Source organism: Parasteatoda tepidariorum, chromosome 3 (assembly GCF_982258835.1).
Source record: "Parasteatoda tepidariorum strain Cologne lab strain chromosome 3, Ptep-v5.0, whole genome shotgun sequence".
In the NCBI taxonomy this organism is placed as follows: Eukaryota; Metazoa; Arthropoda; class Arachnida; order Araneae; family Theridiidae; genus Parasteatoda; species Parasteatoda tepidariorum.
In genome coordinates this window covers 45,250,616-45,267,495 of record NC_141757.1, presented here as the reverse complement: position 1 = coordinate 45,267,495, position 16,880 = coordinate 45,250,616, and the positions used below count along the sequence as shown (strand labels likewise).

The window sequence follows — 16,880 nt, the reverse complement described above, 5'->3', positions numbered from 1 at the left end:
CTAGTGAATTGGCATTTAATATTTATAGTGGCAGTTACGCCACAGATTAAGTATAACAGGCGAAAATCTAACAATGGTTGCTGTTATAATTGGTTTTCGAAGAATCAGTACAATATTTTTATACAATAATCTTGGTTTTTAATTGAATTGTCTGGTTTTGATATACCCACAGAAATGTAGCTTATTCTTATTTTATGTCATTTTTTTGAAATTCTTTTTCAGAACCCCGATAATTTTATGAAAAAAAATTTCTTTAAAAAAATACTGCGTGCAACAATAGCTACATTTAAGTAGTTCAAAATAATCAAAATGGAATCAAATTTGGATAATTTATTTCAACTTATGAATACAGAAAGTTACGAATAATTTTTAAAAAGTAAGTTATATATATATTGTATTATATATAATCGCTAGTTTTTCAAATTTTCATATTTGTGAAATGATAGAAATTAAGTTTAAAATACGCACAATAAGTTAAAAAAATGTATTTCGTTTAGTTAATCCCAATCGTTGTAACATTATTGAAAAAAGCCTTCGTTTTTAAAAAGCTTCAATTGTGTTGTTCCCCTAGATTACGAATCTGTTCTAAAAAGTATTTTGCATTTATAATATTGTACATATTTAAAAAAAACACATTTACATTGCAGTTACATTAGAAAAATAAATTTTTAAATGTACCGCAAAAATTGATCCTAAGGATGTGCAGATTTTCGAAAAGACTTTTCTCCTGAGAAAAAAATATTGAAACTAAGTAAGAAATATTTTCAGAATGTGGATAGTTTTTTCAGTATTTGTCCAGTTGCAAGTACTGAAAGAGGATATGCTCTCCGGCATCTCTAAAACATTTATCATGAGGATTATTGATGACAGATATGAAGCTTATCTCTCTTCTGAAAGATGTCAGTCTATCCCTAAGGCAAATCGAAGAATAGATCTTGCTTTCAGCAAGCTGAAATTTTTTAACCTTAAGGTAAAGTAAGGAAAGATTACTCAGAAAAAAATGTTTTTTGCTTTTCATTGGCTGTTTTATTGATTAGTTAAAAAATACAAAATACAAAATAAAAATGAAAACTATTTTTATTTTGTCTTTTCGAACGAATTATAAGTCTGTTTAGTTAACTGTAACTAAATTGCTTTCCAATTATTTTGTACTTTTAGTTAAGTGATGCTTTTGGAATTAGCTCACAGGTCCAAAAATTAGTCACCCCTATAAAAATTAAAAAAACAACAACATGATTTAATATTCTGTAGCTCCGCTTCTGGACGTGACAAGTGATGGGATATAGAATGCATATTGAATTTAAAGCTTTGTGACGTCATATTCAGTTTAAGCCACTCACCGAGTTTTTGATCTTGAATATTCACCAAATTACGCAGATGCTGATTTCGGCATTTTCATCAAGGTAATTTTTTATGGTAATTTTTTCAGGTTATTTTGCTAACTAATCGAGGGTGAAGAACCTATTTTCTTCACGACAACTTTGGGGTTTTTCGAGATTATTAAATAATTATTTACGCTTGATAAAATTTAATTTTTCATCTTGAAAAACGGTTGCATCAACAGCATACAGCATGATATGATGATAATTGAAAGACAACATCAGACTATCCAAGAATATCAAAATAAACATGATGGTTCGTGATAGTGGTCAGCTGGCACAGAAAAGCACTGATGAAAAATAATGGCCCACCTTTGACTTAAATATGATTTTGCATGAAATTAGCTGGTTTAACTATTGCTAACTATTTAAAAATCAATGTCCCATTACACTCAGAAAAAAAGTATGGTCAAAACTGCCAGAATATGGTGAAACGTGCAGTGTTTCTGGCTCTGTGGGAATAGCAAACAGCACGGTAATTTGTGAACCTCTAAGTTAAATAACGTTTTATTACAATGCTTATTGGTAGTAAATGTAGTGAAATTTGGTAATTTTAGTTAAAAAGCTGTAAATTAAAACAATACCAGTATAATTTGAGATGATAACATCGATTTTATTTAGTGAGCACTTAACTTTGTTTTTATTTGGTTAGTTGCTTTTATTCCTATGCAAGCTATAGGCTAACATCTACCGACTTTGAAACTATAAAAAATGTATATTTGTAAATATACAAATGCCAGAACTAGGCTAAAATAAATCATCACAACAGTTACGCAACAGAGCTGTCCTAACATCTTAAAATTGATTCGTAGAGATAGTGGGTTCGCTCGAATCTCACTGCAAGCCGGGAAGTTTCTACATTTCTTTTACATTTCTTTTTTGTTACACATACATGTGTAGGCTTGTGTACTTAATTAAAAAGCTCGGCTTATAAGCCTTTGCTAAGTCAATAATACAACCAGCACAAGATAGAAAAATACATAGCAAGCAAATATCCAGGAATTAAGTAAGATTCGAATCGACTACCCCTATGTTACAACAGATGCATCTTTATAATCTTTTTATTTAAATTAGACTCTCTGTTCTTCAACTTCATAAGGGCTTATAATAAATATTACTCTTTAATGAGCATACGAGTCTGCATTAGTATGTGTAACAATAAATAAATAAATACTTGGGATATTGATGGTCATTTTTTTATTATTTGTTTCGCAGGTACCTCTCTGACCAATAAGTCTCGTCTTTCACCCAAACGCTGTATAAAATGGAGGTAGCGATTTGATTTCCCACTGAAATTCTGGATGTGAAACAATACTTGTAATAGAACTCTTGTTTAGATACGTATGCAGGCACGTGAGCTTAATATAGAAAATAGCTTATTTCTTTCCAAATTGAACAATAAATAGCACAAAAATGAGAAAGACAGCACACCGATATTGAACTCACTACCTCTTGGCTACATAGGATTATGAGAAGGAGTACTCCCCTCGAACTCTGAAGCTTTGGTAATGTATGATTGTTTGACATTCAGTAAATGCTAAGGAGACTTTGTACGATATCACAATTATGCTAACCGCTCTGAAGCGTAGTTATAGTTGGATCAAATCCTGCTGTAACACTATATGCATTTTATTGCTATCTTTCACAAACTTAAGCTGTTTTTCAAATTAAGAAGAATTTTCTAGCTGTTTTTTGCATTTTTTAAAAAAACAAACAAACATGAGACACGTTTGTAAACATATAAATAAATACAGCTATCCTTTTAAAGATGTCATACAACAGACGTAATAGCTTGGTATATCAGAATAGGGTATTTTTATAACACTTGAATGCGTTATTTAGGCCTATTTTCTTTCTGATCGATAAATATATTACGAAATTAAGAAAGTAACTTTCCCCTAATTTCTATCAACTATTTGTAGAAAACTTTATATTAAATGAACTACAGAGATGTAAATAGTCTATTACTATTCTATTAGGTAAATGTCATAGGTATTTGTTATGACTCGAGATTCTTTTGCTTCTAATTACTTTATTTTACAATACAACACTCAGAATAATAGGACTATTTACAATATATTATTTACATGTATTTGTTGGATGCATAAACTTACATCATAAAGATGAAAATCGTATCGAATTTTCTTAAACGCAACGTATCGTAAGTTCTTTAACGTAATATTAAAAACATAAAAAGAACATAAAATATAATTGCCAGATTCACAAACTCTAACACAAAATTAACTAGAAGAAAACATGACGGAAATGTTAAACTTGAAGTGAATGGCAACATACTCCCACCTTTGTATTGCTCTGAAGCAATACAAAAAACCTAATGCTGTAACATTTCAAGAAATTAAAAATTACGAATAGTTCACAAGTTCTTTCGTGTCACGGTACTATTCGACGTCTACATCGAATTGTTCTTGCGTCCTCTAGTTGGATCTTATTTTTTCTTCCCATGGGATCTGCAATGCCTGAAACGTCTAAATCCCATACTTTTGGCAACTCCATATTTTGCAAACTTAATGCGACTAAGTTAACCTTTTTATTTTTTCTTCCTAGACCTAAGATTGTCCAACCTAGTAAGGTTTCTATGGCTGAAACTCCCGATCTTAACACTTCTATTTTTCCAGTCAGAATTCTTCCAAGTACATCAGCTCCTAGAAGAACTCTTATAGGGGGCGTATCTTTTCCAACATCTGTTATTTCTATTCCTCGAGAAGCTAGATCAGCAAGTAAACTTCTATCCTGTATCCTTGGTAGCTCTGAGCAAATTTTTGCTTGGTCAAGAAGAGATATTGAGGTCTTATATTTGCGATTTAAACTTTCAACAGTTACCATATATCTCTTATGCTCTGAAGCAGGAGAAGTTCCTCCGCCAAACAGTCCTTGAGAAAACACTTCGCTTCCAGAGGGAGAAAGTCTTAGTTCTTCAGCCAAACTCTTTTCAATATAGGAGCGCTGTGATCCATCATCCATTAGTGCTCGAACGCAGACTTCCTTGTCTCTGTTTCGTAGTCTGATCGTAATTGTTTTGAGATATATTTCACGTTCAGAAGGACGATTCGTAAACAATATTTCTGTTGATTTCTGTTCATCACCTGCTAATTTGTCCTTAGATGAAGAATTAATTCCTTTACGTAGATCTGGACAAAGTATTGTGTAATGCCTGCGTTTACAAACTAAGCATCTTACATTACTGTGACATCTATTTGCCATGTGACCAGACTTAAGGCAGACAAAACAGCATCTCTTTTGTATAACTCTGGATTTTCTGTCCTCAAAACTCATTTCTGCTATTTTCTGACATTCTTGACTTGGATGTGAACAGTCACAGAAAATACAATTGTTTTTTCCTACTGATATGTTGGCGATTAGTGTAGTAGCAATAGGTTCATCTGTTTGGATCGATTTGTTGTAATCTTTTCGTTTCTCGCCACTTCCCTTATCTCTACCAAACCCTTCACGAGCTAAACTGATCATTTCTTCAGATTCGACCTCATGTCTCAAAAAACACATTAGTTTTTCGAGGGATCTCTGACTGGTAACGCCATCAGTATTTTCAGAAATTCTACTCCGTTCCCAGGCTCGCATAACATTTTCAGGTAAGCATGACTCTACAAGAGGCTCCAGAAAATCAGCAAATTTCTCTTTCGTACGTCCCAAACTTTCCAAAGCTCTTAATTTTGTTTCCAGCATATCGTAGAGGGTAGCTAAATCAGGAGAATTCTTTCCGGCAGTAGCATTTTTCATAACAAGAGAAAGGAGATCTCGAACGTATATTTGTACTAAAAGATCTTCTCGGCCAAACCTTAATTTCAATTGTTTAATGGCTTTCGGATAATTCTCTGCTGTTATTGGGAAACTGGAAACTAATCTTGCTGCCCTGGATTCGGGTACCATAGATTGGTATAAATATTGGAACTTGTCGATCGCAGATAAATCTTCGGATTCATGAATTTTTGAAAATATACTCCAGAATGTGAGATATTCTTTAGGGTCACCAGAGAATGTCTTCAATTCAAATTTCGGTAGTTTTAGTTTCACGGCATTATCCTCTAAAGAACCTTTGACGATGGAACCGGAGTCCTTATTTAAAAAAGTTGCGACTTTTGCATCTAGTTCAAGATAATTATCTCTGTAATTTTCCGCTGCTTCAAAATCAGTTTCGTATTCAGCAACGGTCTCAGGTTTTTCTAAAAGTACTGAGGATATTTCGTTTTGAATTTCATTCAAACGAGAAAATTTATCTTGCAATTGCGACCTTAGTGCGTGCAACTGATTAATATCCTTGGCAACAGTTTCCGCTGCCGCCAAATATTGCGCCAACTTATTCGACGTGGTCGTAAAAGTTGTTCTTAATGACTTTCTTTTCACTTTAAGAGCATCCATATTCTTAATGTAAATAATATTTAGTCGGTTTATTAACTAAATTCACTTAATAGGCCTTCAGCTTCTACTTATTCTAAATCTCGAGTTATTTTTCGTTCTTAAACTTAATTCAAATCAAACATATAAACTGTGCATAAAAGAAGACTTCGTAAAAAGGATATAACAGAAGCAGCCAAAATTCAAAATTATTCGTACCTATTTAATCCTTGACAAAGTAATATCTTGTTCGTAATTTTGCCGTCTTCTATTTCACATCGAAATGCAGAGTACAATGTCTATGTCACGGACGCCACTTTGTTATGACTCGAGATTCTTTTGCTTCTAATTACTTTATTTTACAATACAACACTCAGAATAATAGGACTATTTACAATATATTATTTACATGTATTTGTTGGATGCATAAACTTACATCATAAAGATGAAAATCGTATCGAATTTTCTTAAACGCAACGTATCGTAAGTTCTTTAACGTAATATTAAAAACATAAAAAGAACATAAAATATAATTGCCAGATTCACAAACTCTAACACAAAATTAACTAGAAGAAAACATGACGGAAATGTTAAACTTGAAGTGAGTGGCAACAGTATTAAAAGGTTAAAATCACCAAATAAATGGTAAAATAAAAGACAATTCTCGAGAATTGTTTGGTAATTATATCATAATACATTAGAGATTGGCATGAAAACCATTTATTTGGTTAAATTTACTTTACAGTCTTATATTTTTGCTAAATAAATATTAATAAGAAGTATAATTTTGACAACCAAAATTTTTTGATAAAATGAACGGAAAAATTACCAAACAATGGTTTAAATACCTTATATTTTGGTTTTATTCCGAGAATTGAGGTGTTTTTATCCGAATTTTCATTATCAAACAAGTAAGGTGATTTGACCAGATTCACCCCCCTCCGTGTACTACGGGTACTGAGGCTTTTTAACTATTCCAAAACAAACGGAAAAATTACCAAATCAATGGTTAAAATACCTTATATTCTGGTTTTATTCCAAGAATTGAGGTGTTTTTATCAGAATTGTCATTATCATACAAGTAAGGTGATTTGACAAGATTTTTTCCCCTGTGTACTACGGGTACTGGGGCTTTTTAACTATTCCAAAACAAACGGAGAAATTACCAAATCAATGGTTAAAATACCTTATATTCTGGTTTTATTCCAAGAATTGAGGTGTTTTTATCGAAATTGTCATTATCATACAAGTAAGGTGATTTGACCAGATTCACCCCCTCCGTGTACTACGGGTACTGGGGCTTTTTAACTATTCCAAAACAAACGGAGAAATTACCAAATCAATGGTTAAAATACCTTATATTCTGGTTTTATTCCAAGAATTGAGGTGTTTTTATCAGAATTGTCATTATCATACAAGTAAGGTGATTTGACAAGATTTTTTCCCCCGTGTACTACGGGTACTGGGGCTTTTTAACTATTCCAAAACAAACGGAAAAATTACCAAATCAATGGTTAAAATACCTTATATTCTGGTTTTATTCCAAGAATTGAGGTGTTTTTATCAGAATTGTCATTATCATACAAGTAAGGTGATTTGACAAGATTTTTTCTCCCGTGTACTACGGGTACTGGGGCTTTTTAACTATTCCAAAACAAACGGAAAAATTACCAAATCAATGGTTAAAATACCTTATATTCTGGTTTTATTCCAAGAATTGAGGTGTTTTTTTTATCGAAATTGTCATTATCATACAAGTAAGGTGATTTGACAAGATTTTTTCCCCCGCGTACTACGGGTACTGGGGCTTTTTAACTATTCCAAAACAAACAGAAAAATTACCAAATCAATGGTTAAAATACCTTATATTTTGGTTTTATTCCAAGAATTGAGGTGTTTTTATCAGAATTGTCATTATCATACAAGTAAGGTGATTTGACAAGATTTTTTCCCCCGCGTACTACGGGTACTGGGGCTTTTTAACTATTCCAAAACAAACGGAAAAATTACCAAATCAATGGTTAAAATACCTTATATTTTGGTTTTATTCCAAGAATTGAGGTGTTTTTATCGAAATTGTCATTATCATACAAGTAAGGTGATTTGACAAGATTTTTTCCCCCGCGTACTACGGGTACTGGGGCTTTTTAACTATTCCAAAACAAACGGAAAAATTACCAAATCAATGGTTAAAATACCTTATATTTTGGTTTTATTCCAAGAATTGAGGTGTTTTTATCAGAATTGTCATTATCATACAAGTAAGGTGATTTGACAAGATTTTTTCCCCCGTGTACTACGGGTACTGGGGCTTTTTAACTATTCTGAACCAAAAATATTAAAACAGAAAAATTTTAACTGGTGATCAAACAAAACGTATAGCCTCTAAGGAATTTAATTAGTATTTTACAAAATTTCAGAGCGCTTAAAGAATTGACTCTTGTTGCAATCAGAAGTTTAAGAAAGCATTCTTTGTATTTCACACAATGAACAAGATTAGTATTCGTTACAAGATTAGTATTTCGAAGTATTTCTCGCTTACTTTTCTTTCAGTACTGTTTTCTGAAATTAATAAAGCTTTTCGTTTAGATTACAGTTAAGAAACTTACGATTAAAGAAGGGAAGAAATACTTTTTAATTTTGCAGATGTTTGATAATAAACTGTGAGAAATGTTTCAAAGATTTCTTGAAACAATGATAAATATTTTGTTGCTGTTGAATCTAGTCCAACTTACAGTAATATAAAACTGAAACGAACAACGTAGTTTGTGAGTTTTATTAAGGAAGTCTTTTGAACACTAAAATTTGTTTATAATGGTCTTTACTTAATAAAATAAAATTGTTGCGATTGGAAACATTTGGTAAGTTTCATTACGGAAGAGTTTTCGGCATCAGATTTTGTCAGAAATAGCTTTGACTTTATTAAAAGTACAATAAAGTAGGCAGGACTCACTCTTAGTAGTCGGAGTTCATTTTTATTGCTTAAAACTGAAAATATGTAGAAGAGTTTTAATTTTAGCGTTTTTAAAATTGGTGATTCACATTATTTTTTTTTCCGAATATAACATTTTAAATTCTCGGGGAAGTGAAAAATAAAAAACTATTACCGTCATGTGGGGCTACTTTGTGCAAATTCGAATTTGGCACTTTTCAAGTGCTGCTATTCAGTATTATGTTTTTTTCAAGTTAAAAATGTGTGGAATTTGAAGATAGAAGTCTCCTCTATTACTACAAACATTTTTTCGAATTTTAAAACGATTTCAGAGTGTGTTTTGCTTATCCAATGTCAACAACTTTCTGAGAACGTCGGACGTCGAAAAGTATGCGTGGAAACTTTAGCTGTGGAATGCAAAGACGTTGATAAAACAATTGTCATAAGTGCAAAATTTTTTATTTATATATTAATAAACAATTATATCATGTTTGCGTTAAAAAATTTGAAAATTAATAACAAATAAACGGAAAAAGAAAAAATATGCACTGTGGGGCTACTTTGTGCAAAGTTTCATTCGTTTTTTTTTTCTTCGATTTTATAGAAAAAATACCCGGAACGAGAAAATACCGTGATTACACTTTAGAAAAGCTGCAACAATGTTTACAAGCAGTTGCTGGTGGTATGTCGATTGCAGAAGCTTCTCGGGAGTACAAAATCCACAGAAATACTGTCTCTAATAAAATTCACAAGAAACACGTGAAACGTGCTGGTAAAATATTATTTTTCTTCTACAAAGATTTTTCTAATGAATTAATCAAGCGATTTAACACATAAAAATATATTTTATAGGACATCAGGTGATTTTGACAGAAACTGAAGAGCAAGTTCTTTCATGTTCATTCAAGCATGTTATGTTCAAATTTATCAATATTATAAATGTTAATGAACATGTAATAATTATTATTTTTGAAATTTCATCCATTTCAATGTTCAAAAATGTATATGGTTTCCTTTTGTTTAAACTCAAATGCTATGAAATAAGCATTCTTTTTAAGAAAAAATTCTTTGTAAAAAATGGTTTTTTAATGATGAAAATTATTTTCAAACTAATATCTGCACATATCTTGATGTTTTTGACATTAAAAATGTCAACAATTAACTTTTTTAACAAATTTATATCAATATTTTACTAAAAACATGATTATTAAAGTGAATTCCTATCGCTGCACAAAGTAGCCCCATTTGGGGGCTACTTTGTGCAAGGTATGTTTTGACTTATTATTTGTAAATATTACACACAAATAATGCCAATATTGATAAAATTCACTCGTCTGAGTCCAGTTATGAATATAATATCGATAAATTTTACTGAAGTTTGAATTAACATAGCTTTTTTACATGTCTAAGTTCAGAAACTGTGATAATTGATAAATTGAACTACCCTGTATTTATGCTTTTTTTTCATATTTTATAATATGGCAAGCTAGTTATGAAAGCGTTTTTAAATCATTTTTGCGAGATATAAGAAATACCAGGGCTCGAAAAAACTCAGAAATTTTACCCGTCCCCGAGGACGGCTTGTCCAACAATGTACCCGTCTTCCTTTGAAACTAACCCGTAAATTCTAAGTAAATAAAAATATAATTTTCTCCTATTTGTTACTAACATTTATATAAATTGCTCAATGAATTAGTAGTTACTAGGATTACATTATACAGTAAAAGAAATACTAGGTTACTAATAGTAAAACCTAGTATTTCTTTTATGAAATAATTTCTTTCTTTTATGAAATAATTTCTTTCTTTTATGAAATAACTTAAATGACAAAGGTCAAGTTATCTGGAATGTCAATGTATCCGAGGTTACTGTGATTTCTAGATGAATCAAATATGACGTTTTCCAGTTCCACAATCAAGCCAATGATTAACAGAGGTTTTCGCACAGAAATCTGAAAGGGGTTTTCCATTTAGGTAGATGTTCATAATTGCGTTTAACGCTTCTTGTTTAAGACCAGTACGTAATGTGTTTTTTCGTAAGTTCATTGCCGAAAAACCTCTTTCAACGGCTGCAATACTCCCAGACAGAGAAAACATCAATTTCACCATGATCAGTATGTTGCTGTATTTCTAGATTAGAGGGTCATTTTAGAAGTGAGGCGCTAAACTCTTGTAAGATAACAAAAGTCGAAAATGTATCACGAAAAATGGGAAAATGGCCGCCCGCGCGGACGTTGGATTCGAGAAATTTGTTGTCCGCGGGGAATTTTTGACCGCCGAGGACTGGCGGGCGGGCTCTGAGAAATACACACAATTTGGCACTGATAGAATTCTGGTTGTTAAGCATATTATGTAAAAAACAATCAATAAACTTTTTTTCTCACACTTAACAGTGTGAATATGATATTTTATGGTAACTCGACTGTTTTGGTTGAATATGATAAAATAACAATTAAATAAATTGCCATTTAGTACTTTTTACTTAAAAATTTCAAACAGTTTATTCTTTAATTGAACAACTTCTCTTAGGGGGGGGGGGATTGTTGCATTTCTTTTGCAGGTGAGCAGAAAAGTACAGAATACAGCGTATTATTTATTTCATTTTGAGGTAAAGTTTCAGTGCCTCGTATTTCCGAAACTGATGGTTTTTCTTAGATAAAAAGATATAACTTGGTAAATCTTCTCCGTTTTTCCCAGAGATATTTCTTTAAGTAAAAAGTTATTGCTAATGCCAGTGCCGACACTGGCTTTGCTTTTACTTTGGAAATTTTGTAATATTCAAATCCACGTTTAGGCAAAAAGAAATAAAAATCGTATCTCAACTACTGTAAAAGTATTCCAATTGCAAGAAAAATTAATTGACCAAAAATTGTTAAGTGTTTTATTTTTCTGCATTTGATTTTTGATTGATAATTTTCGTGCACTTTCAACTTGATATTTTAAAGGCATGATCAAAAAAAAATGCTTAATACTCAAATTTTCTTTTTTAAAGTTTCTTCTATAAATCAAATGTCATTGAATAAAATTAAATTTTCATGGTATAGAGAAAGCTATATCCGTTAGGAAACATTTCAAAGCAAATACTCTAAATCATGTATCATAATATCGAGTGTTACATTTTCAAATTATTATAGAAATATTTTGAGAGCGTACAAAAATAATTTTATTATTTTCGTTAAAGTTGGGAATATATCTGGATGGTAATTTAGAAAGTTTGAACATCGAAAACGCAAAAAATTGAAGCATATAACTTAAAATAATTGTCAATCAAATTCAATCGTAAATATTTCTTATATGTTTAAAAATTTTCTTAATCAGAAATTTTAAAAATATTGAAAAATGATGTATTGCCTCCGATTATACGTATGTACAATGTAATGTAATAATACAAATGTAATAATTCTTAATTTTTTCTCTAAAAAGTAATATTGTATCAATTGCTTACAAATTGCTTACATATTGTATAAATTGTTAAGGTTTTCAACTATAATTCACTTTATTATGATAAATAACTGACATTAGTTCTTACAAGGAATATAAGCAGTAATTGCTGAAAGAATTTTCCAGACATGTTGATTAACGGGGAAAACTAATTACTTGAAGAAGGTGATGTTAATTTAATTATATATTTAAATTTCTTATTTTATGTATGTTATGAGTTTCATGTTTAGAATTTGCATTTAAAATCAAAAGTTTATACCGAAAACGTTTAATTGTAAATAAACTAAAAAATGTCATTTTAATTACTTAAAAGTATATAAAAGTATCTGGAAAATTCTGTTGTTTAAGTAAAATTTGACATAATATGGTTAATTATATTAAGTTTGTAATAGCTCTCAAATGAAAGTTAAAAGCCAATAATGCGTAGAAGGTAATAAATGTAAAATTTTAATTAATTAAAAAAAACTCTGTCATAATAGATTTTTATGAGCATACTCTGTACGTGATATTTGAAACAGATTTCTCATGAATACGATTTACAAACTGCATATTTGTCAGAAAAAAATTAGTTTTCGCTAACCTTACATGTATAAATTTGTCAATTTCTATAAAAAACATTCAAATGACCAATTACATACAATTGAAATAATCTTTTAAACATTTAAAAGTACATCTTTTCAGTGTATTATTGAAATTTTTTTTTTGACATCAATAGCTTCATTTATGAGTTAATAATCTAAACTATTTTTATATAAGTATAATATTATTACATGAAATATTTTATACCCATTCAATCGCATATCGGATGCTACAAAAATAAAAATGAGCTCAAAACAATATTGAAAAATAAACATAAATGTAAGGTTTTTTGAGTTCATCTTAGGAAATCAGAAACATGTTATTGTCAATTTCCAAAAGTAGCATTACTTCCTTCTTAATTCTTTTAAGTACTGAGAATCCCTGATGGTTCAGTGGTCAAAGGTCTATCTCTGTGAAAAAAGGACTGAAATTCAATCCCCAGTGGTGGCTTGAATTCCACACAGCATCAGATGGATAGGTACCAGCTTGAGAGGAAGTGAAGGTGGCCTGTACGTAATGCCGACCACATTAACATAATTATGCCGTTGGTCCAATGTCCATTCTATTACTAAGGGGATTTTTTTGTTATTTTATGAACAGTGGGTGTTCTTTAAAAGGGATCTTTTTCATAGGAATTGTTATGTGATGTGCAATACTACTTATTTAAATCTACTTATTAGCAGTTATTATTAGTTATTTTTTTATGTCTGAATATATTTTACGCAATATGTTTGTCTGCTCTGAAAAAAACTCCAGATTGAATTACGGTATATAGTACTGGCTAGTAAAACCATTTAGTTGTAATATATACTGCAATTTTGACAGTCATATTTATTTATTTAGACTGATTCAGAGATTTTGCGGTAATTATTGCTGCAAAAATTACGGTGCATTAGACTTTTTGTTTCGTAACATGTTTCGATAAAAAATTACTTTACGGTGAAAAGTACCAGTACCCGAAATACTAGTACTTTTTGTTATTTGATCCGGACTTTTTAACAGCAGGGAATCTCTGCTGCCTGCTTTTGTCCATACTTTCACATGGAGTTTTTTTTATAGTGTATTTGTTATTAGTAATTTAATTAAAAATTATTTTGCAATTTTTAAAAGAAAATTATAAATACAGCGTGAATAATTGTTTTGCATTTTAGTAGGTACAGTTTTATTCAAGGAAAGATCAATTTTATTAACTCCTGAGTCATGAGGTACTCGAAATCCTGTCCCCTTCATCATCAAACCCAATTCTTTCGAGCATTGTCGAAAATTCCTCGCTTCGGAAATCGATTCATAGGAAAAGTCTGTGCCTAAAACTTTCCATCTGTTTATATTTATGCGCATAAACTCGGGACGAGAAACTTATTCAACTTGTGAATGCTTTTAACGCTCTAGAAAATACATATCGGTGAGTTAGTTCATCTGTGAAACATAGCGAAGGAAACTTCCTTTCTATTTTCCAAATCGCAGAGAAAACTTGCTGTGTGAATTTGTCTCTAAACATTATTCATCAAGGCCAACCAGCTGAAGAATTGAAATATCATGAAAATACGAAAACATTCTGTTTGCTTATGAATAACAGAAATGCTTTTCTTCCTTTCCAATTCCCTTGGGCTATATCCGATATTAGAAATGTGTTCATGTTTTTGTTATTTATTTTTTCAGAATGGGTTCGCGAACCTGTGTTTATGGATCAGAGATTCAATGGGGATTCTGCATGCCTATTACGCAGAAGTTTAAAATGAAATTGCTGTTTCAGTAACATATGCTGAGAATATTTAGTTTGCCTTTTTCGTTTTGTAAATCAATTTCTTTATTAAGGATTAATTGATTTGTTATGTTTACTCTCGATTAAAAATGAATTAAGTGTTTTCTAGGTTCCATTTTTAACAAAAAATCTAATTTATATTCATTTGAGGTGAATATAGAATTTGGTCCATAACAGATGTTGCACATAATTATTTTTTTGTTTCATAGGATTTCTTTAATTTGATATTTTTCCTTTGGGAATGTTAGTAAGAAAATAAATAAAAGTGTTCTAACTTACTTCCGTTTTTAAATGAACGAGCACGTTGCCTTATTATGCATTTTAACAAATACTCGTGTTTTTGTTTTGAATTGAATATAAAATTTGGTTAATAACATATTTCGAATTTAATAACACTTTTGGATATAGAGATTATTGAATTAATAAATCAATTGGATTAATAAATTTATTGGATTAATAAATTAATTGGATCAATAAATTAATTAGATTAATAAATTAATCGGATTAATAGACAAATTTAGAAAATATAAATTTTTCATTGTAGAATCGTTAATTTCCTAGATTAAACTTGTGTTCTACTTAATTTTTGAGAACGACTAAAAATATATCTTAGAATTAGTCATTAAGAATTCCCCTGTGTGTCCTATGTATGAATTATATTTTGCATAGATTTAGTTTAATAAAGACAAAAGATAAAGAAAGTAAAGAGTGTGACTAAAAACAGAATAATATTTTTTTTCCTTTAAAACAAGTAAAGCAATAGTAAAATAAAATTTTAAGACATAAGTTTGTAATATTTATATTCATTCATGTCATAAGATGTTAATTGATATAAAAGCAGAGTTTTTCTGCTGAAATCAAGAGGAAAAATATTTATTTTGTCAAATAATTAGGTTATAAAAAAATAAACGCGGATTTAATAAACAAAAAATAAGATAAAATTGTTAGAAAACCCATACATAAATAAAATTTCTCTGGCAAAAAATAGCCTAGAAGCACAATGAATCTTTTTATTTATTTAAAGAAGAAGAGTAAAAAAAGTACTGAATTGTCTTATTTTATTGAAATCATTCCTTTAAATTAATTTTTAATATTAAATAAATGAAATATTCTTGATCGCATCTAGGGAAATATATTTCAAATTGAATTGTTTATAAAAGTTACAGATATGATTAAATTAAGTTACGTTGTACCTAGTAAATTGAAAGGAACTTAAATTTTAATTTCAAGTGCAATAATTTGAAATATAGCAATGTGAGAGTTATAAGATTTAAGTAAATATATATTTTTGTCTCATTATTTATTTAATATTTTCCAATCTTCACTCCATACCTGACATTTATTTAAAGAGCCTTGTGAAAGAAGATTTTGTATGACATTTTAGAAAAAAAATTAAATTTCTAAAAATACTATTTTAATATATATTGTCTCGTTTTTTTATTTTGAAAATATGAGTGGGTGAATTTACTAAATTAGTGTTTTTCTGGCTAACCGCTAAATAAACAAGTAAGGTATATTTAAATCTTACCCATTACTTTTTTGTTATTTACAATAGTTTACTATAGGCTGTAGTAAACATTGGGATCAAGTAAAAATATTTTTGCAACTTCTGATTGATATTTTGTGCAGATGTAAGAAAGTGTGTGAAAGCAAGAATTTCAGCTAGTTATAATATTGTTAAGGGCATTTCAAAAATTTCTTCGGAATTTATTATTATTTCTTTTTTAACGGTCCGAACACTGAAAAAAATAAAGACGTATATGTGCAATTTTTGTAATACAAGTAGGTTTTTGAAAGATTTGCTGCCGTTATTTATTTCCTGATTTTTTTAAAATTTTTATATTGAACAACGAAGCAAAAGACTTTTATTTAGCTTTCATAAATAAAAATAAGTGGGTCAAGGGGAGGGAGAGGGTGTCACTCACACTGGTATTAAGAACCGCATTTGATTTGCTCGTTACTTTAAATTGACCCGAAAACTGGATTTGCACAAGTTAATAATAAATAGATAATTCAAAAACCATATTTTAAATGGCTTTTGAATCGGCTTTAAATGCTACATTTTGATTCAATGATTTTCAGAGAAATTATTGACATTTATTAAATAACATTTGCTAGTTTAAGGAATATAAAAAGATATAAGTCAGTTATTAAGTTTCCGACTATTTTGAATAAAGTTTGGACCTAATTTTAATTTTCGGTTTCCACGGATTCGTCCAAATAGGATTTGCACATTACAAGTAATATATTATTCTAGATAACTAAGTGTTTGACATACACTTTTTAATTAAATTCAATGCACATTTAATTCAATGATTTTATATAGAATTTAATTACATTTGTTGAATAACTGTTGTTAACTGTTGTCGTATTCTTTTTCTTGTTTTATTTCTTCTTTTTTTCTATTTTTTTTGTTT

At 29.9% G+C, this 16,880-nt stretch overlaps 1 protein-coding gene across 1 annotated transcript; it reads right to left on the bottom strand.

Annotated features, from left to right (window-relative positions):
- Positions 1-3,770: 3,770 nt before the first annotated feature.
- Positions 3,771-5,774, bottom strand: LOC147813773 (uncharacterized). The gene has a single exon (XM_087160095.1). The coding sequence runs from the start codon at positions 5,772-5,774 to the stop codon at positions 3,771-3,773; it is 2,004 nt and encodes a 667-aa protein (XP_087016221.1).
- Between the last annotated feature and the right edge of the window lie 11,106 nt (positions 5,775-16,880).

What these genes read in the sequence shown, in the direction of transcription:
- LOC147813773 (XM_087160095.1), bottom strand. Translation starts at nt 5,774, where the DNA reads ATGGATGCTCTTAAAGTGAAAAGAAAGTCATTAAGAACAACTTTTACG.